The 24,581-nt window shown below is 43.8% G+C and overlaps 1 protein-coding gene across 4 annotated transcripts; it reads left to right on the top strand.

The window, feature by feature from the left end:
• Positions 1-1,138: 1,138 nt before the first annotated feature.
• Positions 1,139-24,558, top strand: hibch (3-hydroxyisobutyryl-CoA hydrolase). Of its 4 annotated transcripts, none has more exons than XM_030785893.1 (14): positions 1,139-1,219; positions 1,704-1,746; positions 1,890-2,021; positions 2,533-2,617; positions 2,794-2,874; positions 2,978-3,030; positions 10,113-10,191; positions 17,255-17,400; positions 18,496-18,582; positions 19,790-19,848; positions 20,868-20,949; positions 22,310-22,429; positions 22,671-22,704; positions 22,887-24,558. In XM_030785893.1, exons 1-14 carry the CDS (start codon positions 1,188-1,190, stop codon positions 23,000-23,002), a joined length of 1,149 nt encoding a protein of 382 aa, XP_030641753.1. In that variant the 5' UTR covers positions 1,139-1,187; the 3' UTR covers positions 23,003-24,558. The 4 variants fall into 4 exon arrangements, with proteins under 4 accessions (XP_030641753.1, XP_030641755.1, XP_030641754.1 ...); XM_030785895.1 differs by having other exon boundaries at positions 22,310-22,435; XM_030785894.1 differs by lacking the exon at positions 1,139-1,219 and adding an exon at positions 1,288-1,376.
• The last annotated feature ends 23 nt before the right edge of the window (positions 24,559-24,581 follow it).

Genomic DNA, 24,581 nt, shown 5'->3' with positions numbered 1-24,581 from the left:
AACGTCCTCAGCAGGACCTCCTCATGCCAATAAGGAGGCGCCAGGAAAATATTGTCAAATGGCACCAGTCAGGAGGAACCATCTTAATTTAAAACTGTCATTTGTTGAATTTTTAGGCTTCTTATTTGGCTGATAAAACTGGACTGTTTGAAAATAGAGACGAAACATCACCGGTCAGTATTAGCACAGATTTGTCCATTTCGAACCCGCGCACGCTCCCTCAGCAAAGTGCGCGCGTGTTTGAGGTGAGCTCCACTTTAAAATATCGTCTACTTTAAGTCATTGTTTTCCAAATATGATTTCCATCTTAAATCATGTTAAAGTGTGGTTCGTCGGGCACATATTCAGGTTATTTCTGAATGTTTTTGGTTAGTGTACATATTTTTACGAACGTTTTTCATACGAATGCAATAGGCTTATGTGATATGGCCTTGAAAGTCCGTTAAATTCACTGGGTGAACATTCCATCACTTAAGGTCTATTCATCCCATACTGCACTCTGTTGGAGATACAGCGGTATATATCTGAGTTTTCTCGAGGACTACGTGCTTAATATCATATGTGCAGGTCAAAAATTGATAATCTCCAAATTATCGTCTGTGTCAATGTTTATGCGCAATATTTATATACAATGTTTATGTATTTGTGGTTGAGTTCGCAAATGAGTTATGTATTTGTGTTTGAGTCCATAACAAAAAGCAAATTCCGAGTTCCCCCGGTATTTGATCAATCAACCCCCGTTACCCGAAGATGAAACACATAGGCACACACTGTTGCCCTCTTAATTCGATACAGAGAAAGTTTTGAGCCACGAGTCCACTGACTTCAACGGTAAAATTAGCTTTCCTCTCGTAGAATAACAGTCATATTACATTTACGGTCAGTTCAATTACATCAGGAAATGCAACGTGATAAAATACGTCTAATCGGTTAGTACACCTTGTGATGTCTCACTCGGGGCCAGTTGATGCGGTTGAGCACGCAGTTATTATGAGGGGAGCAACTATCAGACACCTCTAGGTGGCAGTATGTGCAAAGTCGCTCTAAACGCTGTACTTTTCTTCGGTGGTACGAATGCCCTCTCACGCCCCATGACGTGAATGACAGTGGCCAATCAGTAGTTTCTTAAATTGATCGCAAGACCGTGGTCAGAGTGGAAGAGCTTTGAAATAAACAATTACATTAGGATGTCATTAACAATACTGAGAACCACATTGAGGTGAGTTTGCAGAGGACTCCGTTTGCTCTTCATGTTTGGCAAAGAAATCCATGAATCCATAGTCAGCTATCTGCATAGCTTAGAATTTGATCCAAGGCTTGTGACCAGGACAGAGGTGAAATCTTGGATGCATGGTACTCCGAGTTGTGTCAGCTATGTGAGTTCAGCTGGACTATGCCTCGTCACACAATGTCGTGTCAACGCTGTATGACATCTTGCTTCTCAGACATAGATATACGTTGTTGATTATATTTCACCGTTCGATGCTGTATTTTATGAAAGCAGCTGAGCGGTCTGGTAGTACATTTTGATTTGCATAGACTTCTCTGTGCATTTAGCAAGTGCATTTATGCTGTTGCAGTTTTGCGTCGCATAATAGCAAAAAGTGTTATTATTAATTCTACGGAGACAGGTATTTTTTTTAATTCTTGGAAAAAAAAAAATTGTGAGTAATTGAACTTGAGTTCTGTCTCCCCCCATACAGACTGAGGTCACCCTACAGGTTGCAAAGAATACAAGGACATATGGTAAGTCTATGCTGATCTCTCTTCTTTAGGTTTCTCTTTGAAACCGTTTTCCCTTACGAGAGCATTTGTATCAGTACATGAGTTTTCAGTGCAATATGAGTGAAGTGAGTGAAATATGACGGTGCATTTTGACTCTTGGCTAGATGTCCAGTCATGTAGGTTCTGAAGTTCTCCTGGAGACAGTTGGGAACGCCGGGGTGATCACACTGAACCGGCCCAAAGCTCTGAACGCCTTAAACATCTCCATGATCAGGTGCATGTTCCCTCAGCTGAAGGTGAGTTGGTCTGTATTAGTCAACATAAAGCCTGTTAAAACAGGTCGCTGTGAATTTAAACCATTCACAGAGATAAACAGGAGCTTCCACATCCCAGTATGACCCAGTGCCTGTAGAGTTACACAAACGTTTATGGATTTATCAAAGTGTTGCAATCAGTTTGGTGCGTTCACATTTTTGTATATTGTCTCATGATACCCTTACCGACATCCCTATGTGAGAGTGCCCTGGACGATAGTGCGTCTTTGGCTCAGACGTTTCAACAGAGCTTAAGATGTGAATTTTTCACTGGCTGAGCTGAGTGTTTAGAGGAGTATGTCTTTCTGATTAGAAATGAGTGTTTAGAGGAATATGCGTTTCTGATTAGAAATGAGTGTTTAGAGGAATATGTGTTTCTGAACAGAAATGAATGTTTAGAGGAATATGTGTTTCTGATTAGAAATGAGTGCTTAGAGGAATATGTGTTTCTGATTAGAAATGAGTGTTTAGAGGAATATGTGTTTCTGAACAGAAATGGGAAAAAGATTCGGAGACCGATATTGTGATCATCAAAGGTGCTGGAGGGAAGGCATTTTGTGCTGGCGGGGACATCAGAGGTAAACATTATAATGAAATGTTTCAGAATCAGAGATGCTCTCAGTTAGTGTTAGTCCTCTGGAAAGATTATAAAAGCTACGGTTGACGGTCTACAAACATTGTTCATCTGTCAGCCATCTTGGAAAAGTGAGTGAGATACTGTTTTTTTTTTTTTTTTTCTCCTCTTTTTTTCTAGCCGTCACAGAGGCGGGAAAATCTGGAGATTCTCTTGCTAAAGATTTCTTTCGCGAAGAGTACATCCTGAACAATGCTATCGGTACGTCAGTCGTCACAGTGCTGTAGCGAACATCGTGTTGTGTAAATTATTATAAAACAAAATTGTATAATATAGAGAATTAAAAAATATTTCTTTGTTTCAGGAACATTTCAGAAACCATATGTGGCTCTTATAGATGGAATCACAATGGGAGGTGTAAGTATGTCCTCAGTATTTCGTGGCCAAAGAAAAAGGTTTTTTGTTTATCACATTTGACGGCAGTGCAGTTTGGAATGATTCCACCTGTTTGTTGACCACCTTCCTAACTCACTGGTCTCCTGTTTTCTTATCCTCAGAGACGTGCCCTTTTATATTATTGATTTAAGGTCCTCAGAACACCTGCTATTCTCAACAGTTTTTCTGTGTCACTGCAAAGTCACTGCACTTACAACAGGTTGAAAAAGAATCAACATATTGTCTTACCACCAGGTGGCAGTAGCACGCCGCAGTTAATATGTACCACCGTGCCCAGGGACATCAGGGGGGATTGTGGGACAGACTGTTGTGTTTTCAGTGCAGTTTGTCTCTCTTAATCTCCACGGGAAAAAAATAGAGCACACCAAAGAGAGGGAGAGGGGGGCAGGGGGCGGGGGGCAGGGGGCTCCTAAACGGCTTGTTCAAGCAAGATGGTGTGTCAGAATCCACCATTCATCCTCACCAGTTTGGCCTCAATCAATCTAGATGTGATTAGTGAATTAAAAGTTGTTGGCTTATTCCTATCCAATGAAAATATTGGCATAAGCTTTTTAGTAAGCTCTAATTAGAATTGTTTATTTTGAGTTTTGATTTGTTAACCAACCTTGTCACAAAACTGCCTTTTTAGGGAGTGTGAGAAACAATAACAAAGCCAACTGTCCTTCCTGAGTGGATGTGTCATGTGTGTTTTGCTCTGCCAAATTATCCAGTCATGATGTTCATTATTCTTAAACCATACTACAGAGGCCATTTGTTAGAATATTTTCAGTACATTAGACAGATATTCATGAATAGATATTCAGAGCTGAAAGACAAAATGCCCATATATGGTGCGACCATGTGAATTGGTTATCTCTGTGGTCAAAGTGTCATCTGTGATCTGGGGTATAAGGTATGTTTGCTAAGGAGGCTCTGTAAGGTGACGTTTCGGAGTGGGCTGACGTCCTGTATGTCCTCATAAACATGCCTTAATCCGGATGATTTTTTAACTGCAGTTGCATCGATGAACCTGTTGGTGGCAGCAGTTAGCTGTTTCCCCCTGTTGTGTGCCGTTCAGTTTATGAATCAGTGCCACCGTGTCTTCTGATTGGTCGGGATGAGCAATGACCCAGGTGAAGGCATGCTGCTGAGACGCTCTGTTTTTTGTCCTCTCTCTCTCTCTCTCTCTCTCTCTCTCTCTCTCTCTCTCTCTCTCTCTCTCTCTCAAACGCACTCTGAATTTGAATTGAGTTCCTCTCTCTGTGTTTGCTCTCAGTCCACAGAGCCTTTGTACCACAGGATGTCTGTGTGTGTGTGTGTGTGTGTGTGTGTGTGTGTGTGTGTGTGTGTGTGTGGACAATTAGATGGTGGTATTAGCATGAAATACGATTCTTTGTAGATTTCAAAAGGACGTGTGCTGTTCTAATTGTGATGATCAAATATGCTTATCAGCAGATCCATGCATAAATGTTACACGTGTGTGAACGTGTGGTGGATCAAGCAGATTGGTTTCTTAGCCTCCTGGTCTGTCCTTTGTCGTCCATATACTCCGTGAGGCTTGACACAGCTGAGCGATCGCAGGCTGACTAGCTGTGTTTAGGGACATGGGGGGGGGGGGGCGCTGTGTACGGTCAGTGTGTGGCTGTAACACACTTGAGCCAAAGGCCATAGACACACAGGTGTCAGGGAAACTGTGTCCAGACTGCTAATGTGCAATGCCTCCGTTCAGCGGTCCTCATCTCCTGGTTGAGCCGTGACTTATCAAAGACGAGCACATGACTTAACGGACTCGCCTGTTTATGGAAAGTTTGGGAGACGCTGCTGTAAAGTCTTTGAGAAGACGACTAAAGAACATGCGCCTGTGTGCTTGTCATTTTCCCTCAGAAATTCAAACTTGCCCGTCCTCTGGTGCTTTTGATGTCCTGAAAGTCCAGTTGAGGATAGTGTCATCCATAGGTGATAACATCATTTCTCCTACTGGTTTCAAAATTCGCAATAGGAGATCGAGCCTGACATGGTTGACCACATTAACCTTCTGTCTTGGACGAAAACTGGAAACGGAACAAGAATGAAATCTCCTTGCGAGGGTAGGGAAGCAGACACGGGGCTGTGAGTGCATCTGTAGGGGGTCTAATATGATTCAAAAAACCGCCTTTGATCCCTGACCGTGTGCTGTCAGAGGGGCGTCTGTGACCACGTCTTTGAAACCATTCTCCCATCAGTCATTGCAAAACTCCACCTGGGCCTGTTTTTCTCTGCATATTTCCAGCATTGCTAAGAGCAGCTAATTTTGGATAAGAGAGGAGGAAAAAGCAGAAATGCCATGGCACGTGGGTTACATCAATCACGCCCATGAGTAATAGTGAAACGATGATGGACGTCATCCTATCTGAATGCACAATTCCTAAAACGGACCATGAAGGAATGTCTCGCCTATGGGGCTGTCGAAACCAATTATAATGTATTGGCCAGGTGATGAGATTCTCTGGAATTACTCGTGTGTGTGTGTGTGTGTGTGTGTGTGTGTGTGCCTGCCTGCCTGTGTGTGTCTGTGTCTGTGTGCGCAGCCATGCGTGTGTGTATGTTTATATGTGTTGTTAAGGTGATGTGTCATAGTGAAATGGGAACAGCGTGTCTCTTGGGGCAAAGAGGATGGCTTGGTTAAGAGTAGCTGCCACACATCAGTGTAGTGGATGCATTTACAGTCCGATGGCCTGTAAATTCATTTGAGCAATTGCATTGACTCCATACAGTGTACTCTAGCGTACACATTTGCTTGCTCTTTATAAACTGAGTCCATTAAGGTCATAGTAGATCATGGTGAAAGCACACAGTGTTCAGTGTTTAGGGGAGATGCTGTAGTGATGCAGGTGAGCAGAGACAGGAGGCAGAGAATTGGAATAGCTTTGTGCAGTCCTTGCACTCTTAAGGTAGTGTGTCAAATCGACGCGATAATCTGAGAGTGATGTTGACCAAGGCCTGAGGCTACGCTGTTTGCAGCCTGTGTTTGTGCTCATAATGATCATAATGAAAGGACACAAAACCCCTTTTCATGTCCTACACCCCCCCCGACACACACACACACACACACACACACACACACACACTCTTACACTTATGCACATGCACGCACTTACGCACACACACACACACACATACACACACACACATACACACACTCTTACACTTATGCACACACACATACACACACACACACACACACACATCTCTACTCTATAACGCGTTAGTTTTATTTACTTTTTGCATTGCTTTGTCCTTTAATTAAGTCCAAAGGATTGAAATTCAGGAATCAAATCCAGTTGGAAAATCAGGACGCACTATCCTGCGTTTTGAAATGTGCCTGTGATGATTATCATGTTGAAAGACTTCATTGAAAACTAGTTGCATTCTCTTGTTTACATATTTAACAATAACCAGACTGCCAGAAGAGAGGGGCAAAAGACAGTTTTTGGTTTTGTTTCTGTTAGGGAGTCATCTGTTCTGTCAGTGTGAGGGAACACGGCCCTTGGCTTAATGAACAGTAAGCCTTTAACGTCCAGTGCTAAGGGAAGTCACTGGGACCATCTTCCTCGGCAGTCCACCAAAAGAATTAAGGAATTACAACCCGTTGGGTAGACACAGTGAAACCATATGCAGTTTCTTAATGCTTTTGTTTAATGAGACGAACTTGTCTGATTTATGCTGAGCCGAAATAACTTTAAAGAAGGCTTTGTTGTCCGGGTCGAGAATCTTTCGAGGAAAGCTGCATCCCGTGCTCTGAGAGAGATGAACCTTGTTGCCCGTTTCCTGTTGTCACGGCCTTACGTCAGCGGTCGTGAAACGGATTGATGGACTGATTTGCCGATCGTATTTCTGCAGTAAATCTGTGGAAAATGACTGTGTGTTGAAATGCTGTCAGATAAAGTCTCCCTTTTATAGCTTCTTAAGAGAATTTATTCTCCACGTCAGATTCCTGTGGGTGTATTTCTCGTTGATTTGCGGGATTTTCCGTCTTTGAATAGCGGTTCTTGTTTTTAGGAACAGGCTTCTCACACGTGTGGTGTTTCTCCACGAGCCGCCAAACAGTTCCGAGAATTCAGCAATAGTTTCCGACTCGCAAGATGAATGTTTTGATCTGCAGAATGTGAGATATGGTAAATCATGACCTCAGTTCTATCTGTTTTGTTTTTTTTCCATGAAGGTGAATATACACTTATGTACATTTTTAGAGTTTTTGGGGTTTTCTTTAAGTGATTAAACATGGATTTTAATCTGACGTTTGTGATCACATGGCCTTCATTTGAACAACAAATGTGTTTTTATATGGACATAAATGTGAAATGTGTATTGTAACCACATTGACACTCTGTCTGTTTTGTCATCCCTCTATAAGATGCCTGTAGAATGTCCACAGGCCAGGATTTTATCTTTGGTTTCCTCCTGACTGGTCACCAATGACTTGCCTTTTCATGATTTAACTCATCCTGGCAGGCAGGCTCTTTGTCTTCCCAGAGTGACCTTATACTATGTTCTTGTCTGTGGCTGGCATGTCTTCATTCCTCACTATAAGTCTGGAGGATGGGCTGGTGACCACTCTTTTACTGCACGTCCCTTAAGAACCCAGGCCTGCGCTTCTTGACCCGGCCCTTTACCAGTTGGAAGTGAAATTGTGAACTGGTTGAAGTGTGACTGATTCCTGCTCTCTTCCTCCAAGAGCTGAGCTGTCTGGACCCTGTTCTGCATCTGCTCACTGTGTCCTCTCCTCCTGTTTGTGACAGTGGCCAGAGATGAACCTGGGCTCTTGTGCAGCTCTGGTTTTGCACCAGGGCTCTATGTGAGGCTCTGTTGACACTGCTGCCACGGGTCCAGACAGCGTAATTCAGTTACTGTGATTCTCCCTTAATGGAGACATGTGATTATTCTTCAGCAGGTATCCTACAAAGAATCACATTCAGGAGTTTAATGAAAGGCAGCAAGTGTTCTGTTTGGAGAGGATACAAGGCCCACTTTTTTTTTTTTTTTCACTTTGTCCTTCCATTTCATATTATTACAATAGCTTTTGTTTTGGTTTTGCTTGATAGTGAGTTTCCTGATGTGACATCTGTATTCCACTTACAGGTGTTTTCCCCATAAAAATACATGGAATGTTTAAACATTTTGTGACTACTCGACCAACGTGCTTGGAGCCCTTATTCTGTGTGGCTGTAACGTTTGTTGTAGAGGGAAGCAGAGCCTGTCAGCTGTAGAAACACTACCCAGAGTGTGATGGTATTTCACTGATAGGCACCCAGGGTCCTGTGATCAATAGATTGTTTATATGGCAGGTTCTCTGTGTGTGTGTCTTCCCTGGAGACTCAGCTTGAAGCGTTACCCTGTGGACATGGGTGGGTTTCACAGTGGAAGGGGAATATTCTGATGTCTAATCACATGGGAGGAGAGAGGGCCATTGATCATGCTGCGTTAATGATGCCACCTCTTGCCTTTCTGCCACACAGGTTTTTTCTCTAATCAGCATTAGACTGGATTTCTCTTCTCTTTAACAGTTTCTGTTGTGAGGTGATACAGCACTAGACTTGTTAGGTGTAAGGTAATTTGCTTAATAATTGGCTGAAAATGGGCTTTTATTGACTTAGTGACAGGATCTTACTTCGTTGTATTGCACCAGTTCAAAACAGGGGGACCAATCAGAGCAGAAAAACCACCCCAGTCCAGTGTCCAGTACAAGGAAATCACTCCAGTTCAAAACAGGGAAATCACTCCCGTTCAAAACAGGGAAATCACTCCCGTTCAGAATGGGGAAACCAGTCCAGTTCAGCACAGGGAAACCAGTCCAGTTCAGCACAGGGAAACCAGTCCAGTTCAGCACAGGGAAACCAGTCCAGTTGCTGTAATCTCATTGCTCTAAATCTTTGAGTTATCATGGTGTGTGTGTCGTGTCTGTAAATATTATGAAACACGGTGTTCTTGAATTTTGACCCCATTTTATTACTGTCTTACTGCTCTCCTTGGTGTATCTGGGGTGAACATAATTTTTTCTTTTTGGTTTTCACAAAGCTTAATTTATTTCAGTGCTTGAGTCCAGTTCAACAGCTTGCTAACAAGACCCTGACCTTTCCGTTGGGCTTGTAAAACATGTCGACCTTCTGCCGCCACTGAGACGGCTCGGGCAGTTGAGGGCCAGCATTTGTTTGTAACCCTACACAAATGATCTGGCCTCCAGTGCGTCACTGGGGACACACCGATGACCTGTGGTACATCAGCATGCCACTGACAGTCAGCAACCCCAAACACCCCAACCCCTCGCCCCCAACATCACACACCCCTTCTACTTCCACCCCAGACACTTACGGTATCAGATTTACCTTCTGCTGGGGAGACGGTACCACCGTGGCATTGGGTCTCAGCTTTGACTCACTGATTCATCAGCACCCCTGCCCCCCACCCCCGCCCTGTTTGTGTGTTGCCACGGCAACAGATCCTCATAAGGAGGGGCGCTGCAGGCGGGAGTATCTCCCGGCTGTATCTCTCAGTCTCACTCTCTGATTCTGTTCTTCCTCCTCATTACCCCCCCCCCCCCTTAACCCCCCCTCATTAACCTTTCCTCCCCCCTTCGCCCTCGTCCTCCATACCGTTAATCACGTCTTGATTAGCTACACGGACACAGGGCGCGTGTGAAGTCATTTACTCTGCCTCCCAACTCTGCAGTCACTGAAACTTCTCCATCTGTCGACTGTGTCAAAGCAAGATGTTCAGGTTATCAATCCCACATGCTGATTTCATTCTCTCTCTCTCTCTCTCTCTTTCTCTGTGTGTGTGTGTCTCTCTCTCTCGCTCTCTCTCTGTGTCTCTCTCTCTCTCTCTGTGTCTCTCTCTCTCTGTCTCTCTCTCTCTCTCTCTCTGTGTCTCTCTCTCTCTCTGTCTCTCTCTGCCTCTCTCTCTCTCTCTCTCTCTCTCTCTGTCTCCCTCTCTCTCTCTCTCTCTCTCTCTCTCTCTCTCTGTGTCTCTCTCTCTCTCTCTCTCTCTCTTTCTCTCTGTCTCTGTCTGTCTCTGTCTTGCCGCTGCAGGGTGTTGGCCTCTCAGTTCACGGGCATTTTCGTGTTGCCACAGAGAAGACGCTCTTCGCCATGCCAGAGACAGCCATCGGTAAGACCCGCGCTGCCCGCAGTCTGCTTTTCCCAAAGACCGTGCTTGGCTGTAGCTCCACGTTGTTGCTTTTTTACATCAATTATTAACGGGGTTGTAAAAACACAGACTTCCAACAGCAGGTCTTCTTGACGGCAAAGGCAACAAACCAGTCATTTTAAAACAACCAGATATTCACTGGACAAGCTCAGGAAACAAAAGGTTTGTAGAAACAGTTGCCAAAGTCAGAGCCGGTTTCTCGGGCGACTTATTGACTTAGTCATGGATTAAATCACATTCTGAAATCAAAAAGCAGTGTGGTCCACAACCAGACTTTGTGTTTGCGCAAACTGCCCCGTCACATTTTAGAAAACCTGGGATAACAGAGCCGTTTGGATTCTCATGAGTTCCTTATAGCTTTTGATACCAAAGCCATTTGGATTCCGAGTACTCGTTTTCAGCAGCTGTTCAGGCGAGGCCATAGAAAAGTGTCCGGGGCATTCAGTGGAGTCGTACCACTGGACGGTCGTGACTACACAGTTACATCACCTTTTGAGAGCAAGGCCTCTCATCAGGAACAAGAAGAGCTACTACAAACAAGCAGACAGCTTCCCTCTGAGCCCCCCGACCCCCCCCCCCCATCCCTCCACACACACAGACAGACAGACACACACACACACACAGACACAGAAATACCACTGCATGACAGGCATGGTGAAAACTGGGAAATGAGTCGTGGTGATTTCACTTGTTTTCTCACGGAACATTGTAATCACAACGCCAGTACAATTTACTTACACGCATTTGCCCTCTGAGTGTTAGAGTAGCAGTCTTTTGTAGAGGTCCTGTGTGTTGAGTGTGTGACATCTGTGTGGTTCACACTAGAGAAAATCAGATAATGGGCAGAATCAGCTCAGGCCTCATTCCCTTTGATAATCACACAGATCTAAACAGATGGATGCTAGACAGAGCTTCAGATGCAATTAGTCTCAGTCTTTTAACTGCACAACACCCATCTCCACAAAGCCAGCAGCAGTTCACTCAGATGGTCCTGCTGCCATAGGCTTCCATAATATCCACCATCACATGTGGTGAACATGCACGTACACACACACACACACACACACAGACACACACACACGCTTACACACACTCATCTCTTCCATCACGTTAAATTACAAAGATCCAGCTCAGATGGGTTTTTATGTGGAAACAGGGCGAGAGGCAGAGGGTGGACAGGTCCACCTGTCAGTGTGCTATGCTGGCTGAACGGGAGGCATGTGGACTATGATCCATAGGACCAGTGTGTGGCTCCTCCACTTGCCCGTGGAAGGAATGCTCGCTATGCGCACGGCAGCAAATCACACCGCCATTAAAACGTTAGGGGAGACGGTCTTCTGGGGCGTGTGGTGCATCAGACGACCCCGTCACGTTGGCATTCGGATCGAGCACGTTCTAATTTCGTTGCCCGTCATCTGCTCCCGGTTAGAGCAGAGGCTCCGAAGCAGGCCCGGGCCCAGTTGATGTGCGTGGCATGCCAAGCGCTATGTGTCAGTCACGCACGCAGATTTATGACGCGCAGGCTGGGTCTAACCTCAGCAGCATCAAACACATATGCTCCTCTGGAGAGTTTCTTTTCTTCAGCGTTTGGGCAGAAAGAGCTGTTTCTATGCATAACAGTAACAGTTTGACATATGATAATAACAGTTTGACGTATAGCAATAACTGTTTTGAGATGTAGCAACAACGGTTTTGAGATATAGCAATGACGGTAACGGTTTGAGATGTGACAGTCTCAGTTTGAGATATAACTATAACAGTTTGAGATTTGACAATCACAATTTGAGGAATAAAAATAACAGTTTGAGATATAGCAATATCAGATTTGAGATATAGCAATAACGGTTTGAAGTACAACAGTAATGGTTTGAGATGTAATAGTTTCAGTTTGAGAGATCACTATAACAGTTTGAGATACAGCAGTAACAGTCTGAGCCATAATTATAACAGTTTTAGATATGACAATAACAGTTTCAGATATGACAATAGCAGTTTCAGATATGATAAAAACAGTTTGAGATATGACAGTAACAGTTTGAGATGTGACAATAATAGTTTCAGATGTAATAGTAACTGTTCGCTGCGTTCTGATCTGTTCTTGGTTTTACTTCAGTTTCTTTTAATTTCTTATTTTTACCACTTTGATTTTGATATCTCTCACTCATGATCTTTCACTGATCTGTTTTATTTTAGTTTTAGCCTTGTTATTTGGTTTTTGTTTTCTATGTGGTATTTCTTTCTGTTCTTGTGATTTTATTTTGTTTTATTTCAAATGTTCTCTCTTAGTCCTGATTTTTTTACATGCTATTTATTCCTTTTATCCACTCAACTGGAAAGCACTTTGGGCCAACTCCTGTGGTTTGTAAATGTGCTATATAAATAAAAGTGACTTGACTTGGCTTGTTTGAGATCTAGCAATAACAGTTTGATACATGACAGTAACAGTCTGAGATATGACAGTAACAGTCTGAGATATGACAGTAACAGTCTTAGATATGACAGTAACAGTTTGAGATATGACAGTAACAGTTTGATACATGACAGTAACAGTCTGAGATATGACAGTAACAGTCTGAGATATGACAGTAACAGTCTTAGATATGACAGTAACAGTTTGAGATATGACAGTAACAGTTTGATACATGACAGTAACAGTCTGAGATATGACAGTAACAGTCTGAGATATGACAGTAACAGTTTGAGATATAACAGTAACAGTTTGATACATGACAGTAACAGTTTGAGATATGACAGTAACAGTTTGATACATGACAGTAACAGTTTGAAATATGACAGTAACAGTTTGATACATGACAGTAACAGTCTGAGATATGACAGTAACAGTTTGAGATATAACAGTAAGAGTTTGAGATATGACAGTAACAGTCTGAGATATAACAGTAACAGTTTGATACATGACAGTAACAGTCTGAGATATGACAGTAACAGTCTGAGATATAACAGTAACAGTCTGAGATATGACAGTAACAGTTTGAGATATAACAGTAACAGTTTGAGATATAACAGTAACAGTTTGAGATATAACAGTAACAGTTTGAGATATAACAGTAAGAGTTTGATACATGACAGTAACAGTTTGATACATGACAGTAACAGTCTGAGATATGACGGTAAGAGTTTGAGATATAACAGTAAGAGTTTGATACATGACAGGAACAGTTTGAGATATGACAGTAACAGTTTGAGATATAACAGTAAGAGTTTGAGATACAACAGTAACAGTCTGTGATATGACAGTAACAGTCTGAGATATAACAGTAAGAGTTTGATACATGACAGGAACAGTTTGAGATATGACAGTAACAGTTTGAGATATAACAGTAAGAGTTTGAGATATAACAGTAAGAGTTTGATACATGACAGGAATAGTTTGATACATGACAGTAACAGTTTGAGATATAACAGTAAGAGTTTGAGATATAACAGTAAGAGTTTGATACATGACGGTAACAGTTTGAAATATGACAGTAACAGTTCTATGATAAGTGTAAAAGTTCATAATGGGGGGCTTCATATTCTTTCAGTGAGGTTTTCCCCAGTAGAAAGAACATGAATTGCGTGTCGTCTGTACCCTGATGAGATTGTGTTTGCAAACATGTAACAGTCTGAGCTTGTGGCACAACGTGAAATCAGACTTGACAAAAGAGGTCGGATTTGTTTCCTGCACGTGAATATGTGTTTTGGAAGAGTCATATCTGTTTTCAGCTTCTCATTTTGAAAGCCACTTAGAGGACCGTAAAAATTGCCAGCAGCTGCCCTCTTTAATAATTCACACACCCTGGTGAGCACCTAATGTTTTGGTGGGCTAGCGGTAGATGATTTGAAATTTTGTTCTCTCTGCGATACACTTTTCATTCTTGTCAGGTAAAGACGCACACCACTACAAAATTAAGACAGTATTAGTCTCTGAAATGAGAATCTTTTTTAATCTCTTTTAATCCCATACTGCACCTACTGGCGTGGCTGTTTGCTTACATTGTGGTTCTTTAAAAGCTTGACGCCCTGACTACAGCTCACATGGGGCTGTCTTTCTGTCATTTTCATTTATCTGCATGGTTTTATTTTTTACTGACTGATTTTATTCATATTGCCTGAGTGGTCTCACTGTAACACAGTGACAGAGTCCAACACCGTCTCTGTCGTGAAAAGATTGTCCTTGCCTTTCGAACAGTCCTCACTGCACAGCCAGAATGAGCGTATACAGACATACACACACGTATACAGACATATACACACAAACACACACGTATGCAGACATATACACACAAACACACACGTATGCAGACATATACACACAAACACACACGTATGCAGACATATACACACAAACACACACGTATGCAGACATATACACACAAACACACATGTATGCAGACATATACACACAAACACACACGTATGCAGACATATACACACACAAACACACACGTATACAGACATATACACACACAAACACACACGTATGCAGACATATACACACACAAACACACACGTATACAGACATATACACACAAACACACACGTATACAGACATACACACACAAACACACATGTATACAGACATATACACACAAACACACATACGCACACACAGTGTAATGTGCCATATCTCCTTGATGAAAGCATTTTTCAGTAGCATGTGACAGTGCGTTTTGTGTGTCGTCCCTGCGCTCAGTGGATGTGAGCTTGGCCGGAGGGGGAAGATGGGAGTTTGTGTGTGTGTGTGGAGCTGTGAGAGAATCATAAAGGATCGACTCATGCTGATCAAGCTTTGTGTCTCATCTGTTAAGATTATGACAGTGCCACCCCCCCCCCCCCCCCCCCCCCGCCCCCCCGCCACCCGTTAATGCCATTAAGAGGCCGTGTCTCTCAGCCCGCGGCTGAGGGAATAATCCTCTTTGGTGCTGCTGGGACTCAACGCTTTACTCCACCGTAAAACCTCAGCCGCGTCCGTCTCGTACCCATCAACCCGGGCTCCTCCTCACACTCTCTCTCTCTCTCTCTCTCTCTCTCTCTCTCTCTCTCTCTCTCTCTCTCTCTCTCTCTCTCTCTCTCTCTCTCTCTCTGTCTCTCTCTCTCTCTCTCTCTGGTCTTCAGCCTAACACTGTTTACTAGTTAAAGAAGCTGCCACCTGGCAGCTCAGTGTTTGTTTGGTTTGTCATCTGTATAAAGTACACACATTTTTTCCAGGTTAGATAAACAGTATTTGGCGTGGTTATTTTGGACTTCTTTGGATTTTTTTTTTTTTTCTTTTGTAGGGCCCTTCACCGAAAATATCTAACTGGACGTTGGACGTAATTAGGGTTGACTGAGAGCTCTGTATTCCAGATGACACTGATATTGACAGAGTGACTGGCTTCTCCATCCCTCCATTCTCCCCTCTATTCATTTTCAGTCCAGCTCCACTGAGCCTGTGGTTTAGATGGTCTCCGATTACCCAGAAAGGCAAAATACAAGAGACAGACACCGGTCTCATCTGCTCTGGTCCATAGCTCTGTAGAGCCAAGTGTGAGGGGTTCTGTCCCAGTTTACAAAGTTAAGAGAGGCGTAACATTTAATACGGCAAGACAGCATGCAGTAAACGGGACAATGTTCATGCTTCTCAGCCCTTAGTGTCTTCCTGGTCCCTTCCAGTTCACAAACATTCATCTGAGGTTCTCACTCTTCTGTGGAACGTTAAATGGGTAAAGGGGCCATAGTATAAGGATTTGTAATGTCATGTAATATATGCAGAGGCTGGTTTATGGTCCTTTCTGTGTCTATGTGCAGTTTTCACAGAACTGGTCATGTAAGACAAGTTGTTAATTCCTCTTGACCATTTTAATGAATGTAGGTATCTTTTATACACACATATATATATATATGTGTGTGTGTGCGTGTGTGTGTGTATATATATATATATATACACACACACATGGTGAGCAGTGGTCATATTCTGCTGCTTTGCTAACTGGAATTCTGTCTGTCATGTGCCATTCATTTATGTTTCCATGGTTACCATTAAGCCACACCCCTTACCCTTTAGCCCCCCCTCCCCTGCTGGATTAAAGGATATTTGCGTCTTAAAACTGCGCTGACTGTTGGACAAAGTGAATGGATGAACAGCGTGGATTAATAATATGCATTTATAATATTAGATTACCAGGCTGAAATCAGGTCAGAGGGGTTTAATTCCTCACAATGGGCACTGCTCTCCGTTGGTCTTATTGTGCTAAAGAACCGATGTCATTTTTACAGCCTTAGAAAGACAGCTGGTGATGAGCCAATGAGATTATGAAACCTTCTTGTACAGTTTAAAACAGAAGAAATAAGGTATCACTGAGCGAACAGTGGTACTGTCTCATGGCACGTTCTGAAGAGTGTAATTCATTATGTGTGATTTGTGTGTGAGGTGCAGAGAAAGCCCATATGAACCTGTCTGCATGGGCCATTGTTCACCCAGCAGATTAAATGTATTTTTAGAAGCAGTTCGTACTTAGAGACTTTTGAGCAGAACTCACAAATGTTGTCTGCCATGTCTGTTTTCCGCATGGCATCCTATTGATTTTGTTTCAATTTTCTAACTCTGTCTCACTCTTCCCTCTCTCTCTCTCTCTCTTTCTCTCTCTCTCTCTCTCCCTGGAAACAGACCTGAAGGCAACAAATAAGCTTATTTGACAAGGGCGTTGTCACATGCAGAGAATTACCCCGCAGTATTGTGCTGGAGAGCAGAGGAGACTGGGAGAGGTCTATGTAACTGTTTATCAGAAACACAAACACACAGGGGAATAAAGGAAGTGTCCGGCACAGTCTGCATCGTACTGTACACAAATATTAACGTTACAGACAATGTTTCAGAGCAGCCGATTGTTCAAGGGCCCTTGACAGACTGTTGTCTTCTCACTGGAAAGAAAAGAGAGCAGAGATCGTTCCATCACTAACACGATTTAAAGAGTGTCTTTAGCGTGAGGGCCTAGCTCCTCTGTTTGACTAGCGCTGATCTCTTTCTTTGCTTGTTTTGTAGGCTTGTTTCCAGATGTTGGCGGTGGGTACTTTCTCCCCAGGCTGCAAGGCAAGCTGGGTCTTTTCTTGGCCCTGACCGGTTTTCGCCTCAAAGGACGGGACGTGCAGAGGGCTGGGGTGGCGACCCATTTCGTGGAGTCACAGAAGGTACTGACTCGGTGCAGACGTGAAGCAGTCACTGCTGTGCATGCTGTGACTCTCTCCGTCTCTCGTCTCTGTGTTGCTCCATCACGAGGAGCCGAAACCTTTGCGTTCTGGGGACAGTTTGTACTTGTCGTGAATATTTTGCCTGCAGTGTTGGAAAGGGCTGCAGAATTAGCATTGCATGGCAGAAGAGTGAGGAAGGGACCCCGGGGGGGGCAGGGGGGGGGTGGGGGGCAGACTCAGAGAGAGGGGTCAGACGGGGCTGTGTTCACAGCTCTGGACTAGTCAAGGACAGGACACACACACGACAGGAGTGTGTGTCGGGTCAGCACACAGTGGTGGGTTGGGGTAAAAATAACAGAGTGGAGCTGTGAACAGTGGAAACGCAGTTGTCCTCCGTGCAGCGTCGGGGAGAAGATCAAACAGTCCTGGCAGGAGAGCACAGCGTGACACTCCTACAGCGATGATGATGAAGATGACGATGACAATAATGTCTCCGTGTCATTTCCGCCTTGGCACGGCTGTATGCTAACAGTGTCGCCGGCGAGCGTTTGACCCCCTTCACGCCGCTGTTCCGTCACCAGGCCACCCTGAGTCTTTGCTTCAGATTTGTTACACTGTGCGTTCATGTTACAGCCATATGCTACAGTTGAGAATACAGCCATACGCTACAGCTGAGAATACAGCCATACGCTACAGCTGAGAATACAGCCATACGCTACAGCTGAGAATACAGCCATACGCTACAGCTGAGAATACAGCCGTACGCTACAGCTGAGAATACAGCCGTACGCTACAGCTGAGAATACAGCAATACGCTACAGCTGAGAATACAGCCATAAGCTACAGCTGAGAATACAGCCATACGCTACAGCTGAAAATCTGTTACACGTTGACAGACTCTCTTCACCGTAAGACCATCAGAAAGAGTGCCAAGACCTGGATAGAATAGAGAGAACATTAAACACGTTTAGACCAATTGTTATTTGCTGGGCATTGCTAACCAACCCCCCCCACCAACCCTTTCTTCCCTCCATCCTGCCTTCCCTCCCTCTTTTTCATTCTGTCTTTACTTCTCTCTGTCTTTATTCCTCACAGCTAGGAGCCCTTCAGAAGGAGCTGGTGGACCTGAGATCTCCCTCCATGAGTGACGTGACTAAGCTGCTGGACTCTTATCAGGAGCAGGTGCGTGACAGCGCCGTGTTTGTTTGCTTCTCAAACACAACCCAGCGATACGACCTCAACATTTCTCCACATCTGTTACTGGCCTTTTCACTCTGGTGGGGGGGGGGGGTTTGTCCTCTGGATCTGGTTGGTTGTAATTTGTGTGTCTGCGCCGTGTCTCTCACAACATTGTGTTCCTTCACATTCTCGACCATGTGCTAATTCAAGGCTCAAAGTCCCAGTGTCCGTTCTGATTTACGGGCCACATTGTCCTGTCTCTGCTGGATGCGGGATTTATGACCGCCCGCGGGGTAGCACCGTCACCTCGCCTGCGGCGGAGCAGACCTGTCTGAATGTGCATTAATGTTACTCGCAGCCTGTGTTCGTCAGAGAACCTCTCACACACGTCTTACTCAGGGCCTGGGAAGAAAATGGTTAAAAGTGGAGACAGGGTAGATTGGGGTGGGGGTGTGGATTGGTTGGGGGGGGGAGGGGGGGGGGGATGCTGGCTTGTCATCTGTCTCAGAAACTCATTAACGTTCACATGCATCAGGCAGGCTCCACACCGTAAGTGTGTTGTTAAGGTTGATCAGTAGCAGATTCTCACATGATAAGCTTTTTATCGTGTTACCGTTTGGTCAGGAGCCGCCCTCGGCCTGTCCAAGGGCAGGGTTTGACTTAGCCGCAGCGTTGTGGTCGGATACTGGAAAAGTAAGACGATAACTCGTCTTCCGCGGGGATTTGTTTTTTTGGGGCCCTGTCGTGGGCCGTAAACGCTGTTTCGTTTGAGAGGCTGCTGCTCTGATGGACCTGACCTGGGCTGACTCAATACGACCGTCGTGGCGCCTGGCCTGTAAAAAAACACTGTGGGTTCAGACATCTCTGGGTCTCTGATGACAGTGCGCTGGTATTCAGCGTGGCGTGCTGGACACTGGAGCCTTTGGACCTGCCCCTTACCAGCACAGACACAACTGATGGATGATGTGGAAACAGAAAAAGTGTCTGGGAGTAAAAAATAGGTCTCGCCACCCCCCCCCCCTCCTCCTCCTCACACACACACACACACATACACACACACACTAACACACACATACATTCACATGCACAAAATACTGCAATATAACTGCAGTGATTTCAGATTACAAGGCCCTGTACATTTAAAAGGTCTCTTAAACTTGATCCAGCTTTCTCTTCTAACGGAAAATCTTTTTGGGTTTTTTTTTTACAGAGCACTTTGGATATAGAGAAGCCATTTGTCCTGCAGCAACATATAGAAGCCATTAACAGGTAAACCCAAATCCTTCCTCTCCCAGAAAAGCCTTCTCTCCTCCCATTCCTCTCTCGAGGTCACATTCAGCTTCCCTCAGTTAGTGCGAGATACTTCATGGTCTTATGACAGATGACCGCTTGTTTCACAAACGTAATGTGCAACAGTGATGCTGTATTACAATTTTAAAATTCAGAGAAAACAGAACAGTCTTTGACAAAGTAATGTACATATACATACGTATTTGTGTGTGTGTGTGTGTGTGTGTGTGTGTGTGTGCGTGTGCGCGCGCGCATGTGTGTGTGTGTAGTCTGAGCTGGCCCTCTTTGTTTAGACATGGAGTTAAGTTTTATGGAGTGAATGCAGAGCTTCAGTCTGACATCAGCGCTGTTCACACTCTCTAACTGATTAGCAATGCTGTGAGTTTACTGTTCCTGTGTTGACTGGGGGAACCAATCGCCTTGTTGCAGCTTTGATGTTAACGGTTGGCAGGTGACGGAAGAGAAAGAAAGCCTCCGCTCCGCATGTTCCTCATGAAATGCCATGTTTTTCCTGTGAATTCTGTAGGTTCCTGATCAAAGGGCTGAAATTATCACCTCCTGAAAAAAAATGGGTTTTTTTGTGCCGAGGTGCTATTAGCCTTATCAGATGGTTAACTCGTCACGTTGGCAGTTTGACTGTCCTCCAGCGCCTCTCCTTCAGACTGTTCAAACATTTACTGGCACTAATATATTTATAGACCCAGTGTTCTCTGTGTAATCTCATTTCTCTGTGGACAGCTCTGCATTTACAATGAGCAAGATACACATTACAGAATGACTGCAAAAAAAAAAAAAAAAGAAAGAAAGAAAGAAAAGAAAAGAAAAAACTCATTTCCAAACTTCACTGGAGAGTAGTATTGTTTAGTAGAAAATATAAAATGGAAGCACTGAAAATAGAAATCCCAGTGGCCCCAGTATGGCTCATGGACTGTGTACTCATGCTTGTTTTGCCTCTCTGATGCTGCTCATTCCATAGTTGTACTTGGGGTTTGTTTCAGGCTCTTTCAGGCTGACAGCGTGGAGCAGATCGTTGAGAACCTGAAGAATGATGGCTCTCCGTTTGCACAGAAGCAGGCAGAGGTGGGTGTGAAGACAATAACCCGACGCGCTCACAAACAGAGATCATTTAAACTAACGTTCCACGTTTGGCTTCCCTCCACCAATCCCCCGCCATTTCCGAAGGTCATGCATACCTCCACAGACAATAGCTTTGGTCGCTCAAAGAAAGTTTGACTTCGGTTTCCATGGCTACGTGCCAGGGCTCCGCGGTCTATAGAACTCATCTTTTTCTCACTTTAAATGAACCCGGGAGAGAGCTGGGCGCCCCACCCTTTCACAGCCTGTGTGGATGAAATGTCTCTGTGTGGCTCATAAAAAGAATGACGTCTGTGTGTGAGAAAGTCCTCACACGCTCACCTGAGGTCTTATCAACTACCTCCATCCTGTTTTTTTTTTTTTTTTTTTATTATTAACCATGTGCTGTGTATCAGAGGAAATGAGCAAACCATCTGCCTTTCATTTGAGCTCGATCTAAAAAGCCTTTTTCGTTGTTCAAACACTCGGTCACATCATGTTACAGCCACGGTGCCACATCGTTCCACATTAGGATGACAAAGTGGTGCTGTTTCCTGATTTCTCTGAGGGGAACGCTAGTGTGTCCTTTTGTCATTGGTCCTGCTGTAAGGGCCTGACCTGTCATTGGACTGCACTGTGGAATTATGCTGTGGGATTATTCTGTGGGATTATTACAGTTGTAACTATACTGACTGTCGTTCCTGTTCCCTATATTCTAGTCAGTTGCACTGGGCCATGGAAGGGTTTGTACACAGGATGATGATTAATCCAGACATAAACATGAGGTGATGAGGTTACTGTGTATTGTCAGTGAAAGATATGGCAGAGTGAAATTGCTTTATGACCTTGCAAACAGGTGTAAAAAATGGCCAAATTACCTCTATATCAAGCTTACAATTACTGTGGACCAACTGGTGTGTGTGTGTGTGTGTGTGTGTGTGTGTGTGTGTGTGTGTGTGTGTGTGTGTGTGTGCGCGTGTATGAGAAAAACCTGTGTGCTTTCACCGCAGTGCACATGTCCATTACCTGTGAATGATCCCTGTATAATAATATGTAACCAGTTGACCCATATTATTACCACTGCATTGCAACCAGCCCCAATACAGAATTAAACATACAACAAAATATATATTTTCAGTACACGTTGATGCAGTGTACAGAGCTTGCAAACGTCTAAAACTTGTCATCTTGACTAACAACAAACACCCTCAGAACACTTGAATCAAATCTAATGTCTTTGTCCAGTGCGGTATTCTCTTCAATTGATTTAAAAAGAAAAAAAAATTTCTTTGAGATCTGAGGACCAGAACTTTCCACGTGTCTCAGTCAGTGTGTTCACCTGTGGTAATGGCTCTCAATTTCACAGACTCTGGCCAAGATGTCTCCCACCTCGCTGAAGTTAACTTTCAGACAGCTGCAAGCTGGAGCCACCATGAGTTTGCAGGAGGTCCTGGTGATGGAGTATAGACTCAGTCAGGCCTGTATGGTGTGTGTCAATGCTTTTTATGTTCCACTGCCTCCATCTACATCGCATTTATTCACCGTACCTCTGTTAATGCAAAGAGTCATCCCATTATGTCTGTTTGACTGACTGGTTTCAGACCATGTTTTACATATTGATGTTTGAGTGTACCAGATCAAGTAATACACACTGTGTGTGTGTGTGTGTGTGTGTGTGTGTGTGTGTGTGTGTGTGTGTGTGTGTGTGATGTTTTGGTGCTTTGCAGAGGGGCCATGACTTCTATGAAGGAGTGAGAGCTGGTAAGAAACACAGTGAATTCTTTTCGAGCTGCTCTGATGGTAAAGCGTACACATTGCTGATATAGTGACGGTGCTCTTCAGCACGTGTTCACGGTTATGTCTCCGCTCCTGCTCTGTGTCCACTGACTCCAGCCAAGTCTGCAGATAATTGACTTTCCTTCTTCTTCCTCTTGTTAATGCAGTGCTTGTAGATAAAGACCAGAGCCCCAAGTGGAAGCCGTCCACACTGGCAGGAGTCTCGGAGCAGTCTGTGGAAGAGAGTTTTGCCTCGCTGGAGGAAAGAGATCTCCGACTCTAATGGCTTCATGTCAGATAACTCAAACTCTCCTACAGTTTCAAACACAGCTCCCAGATAAATTCACCAAGATATCCATTCATTATTATCTTTTTTTTTTTGTCCACGCCAAAGCAGATATGGCAGAGAAGTATGGTCTTGTTTGTAGCTGTAACGGAACAAACTAACAGGGAGATATTGTGTAACTCTAACATTGTGAGGGACAGTAGACCATGAGTTCCAGTGTCTTTGACTTTTCCTTCAGAGTGTATGTGGTGGTGAGTGAAGCTGTGGACCCTCTGGAACTCATTACCCCCCCTCACCCTCTTCCTCACCCCCCCTCACTTCAGCATCCTCACCCCCCCCTCACCTCAGTGTCCTCACCCAGTGAGATCTTATATGGAATATGGTACTATTACTATAGACCCTCATTCTGCTGACTTAAATCTATTGTAGGAGTGTGTAAGTGACAGGCAGGAGAACCATGACACCGCATTGGGCTTTGGACTCTTTTGAAACTGTTAACATTGCTGAACAGTGCTTGAGAATGAGATTTACACAGTGTTATACAGTGTGTACTGCAAGACATCACATAAACTATATCTTGGCCATGATTTTTTTCTTCTCTGTAATCTATTGCATATTCAGTTATTGCCACACAGTAATTAATAGAGAATAAACGGTAATTATGGAACAGAAATCACAGAATGTATACAGATTCTCCCACTGAATAACACTGCGGTAAAAGTGTTTATTGTTTGTTTGGTGGGGTTTTTCTTGTTTTTTTCTTTTTTTGAGACAGAGAGGGAGAGAGTGAGAGAGAGAGAACTGTAATTTGTAACTTTGATGAGCTTGATATGAATCAAGTGGCGTAGTCTTTTTCTTCTCCTTGTTTCTGTGGCGATATCTGTTCCACATTGTGCCTGATAAACATATTTTTTTTAAGATTTCAGTCAACAGATTTTGTGACCCACGTAATGAATTGATCAGAAATACTAATAATAAAAAACATTTTTAAAAAAAAACTGAAAAGAATTAGTTTTATCTGTTAATGGCTTTTGTATGAAAATGACATATTAGGACATTCAGACTGTGGAGAGACACGTAAGAAAAGCATGTATGAAGCTATAGCATTTCATCCTTTATAATATCTTGGAAGCAACTGAGTGGCTTGAGTTTGCTCCCTCCTAAGAGCTGCTTAATTATCTGATCTACAAAGTCAATTAGGAGTCCCCTCTGACAGGCCCCACATCAGCTAATGCAATGACTTACTGGTAGCTCTGCTTCTCTAATGGTGTGGTCATTCAGTCAAACAAAGAACCACACCACCGAATTCAAAACCAGTGGATTTTGAGAGAACCGGAACACTATGTCACAATCCGTAACGATTTACAAAAGAAAAAACAGTTCTCGTCATCTCTACATGTTCATTGTAGCCGGTGAAAGTGCCTATGTCTGTGTATAAATGGATTTTTATAACAGATCTGGCTGACTGATAAACGATGTGGCTTGGCATGAGAATAAAACCACACCTTGTATTTATAAGTGGACTTACCGAAAACAATAAATCAGTTTTTATAAATAAATCACCATGGTTACCCCT

This window comes from Chanos chanos, chromosome 10 (assembly GCF_902362185.1).
Source record: "Chanos chanos chromosome 10, fChaCha1.1, whole genome shotgun sequence".
NCBI classification, from domain to species: Eukaryota; Metazoa; Chordata; class Actinopteri; order Gonorynchiformes; family Chanidae; genus Chanos; species Chanos chanos.
The sequence above is the reverse complement of the archived record's forward strand: the minus strand, read 5'-3'. Positions and strand labels throughout refer to the sequence as shown.

Coding starts and splice junctions, on each gene's coding strand:
- hibch (XM_030785895.1), top strand. CDS start 1,188: ATGTCATTAACAATACTGAGAACCACATTGAG. Junction 2,022..2,532: donor GCATGTTCCCTCAGCTGAAG/GTGAGTTGGTCT, acceptor GTTTCTGAACAG/AAATGGGAAAAAGATTCGGA. Junction 2,875..2,977: donor CATCCTGAACAATGCTATCG/GTACGTCAGTCG, acceptor TCTTTGTTTCAG/GAACATTTCAGAAACCATAT.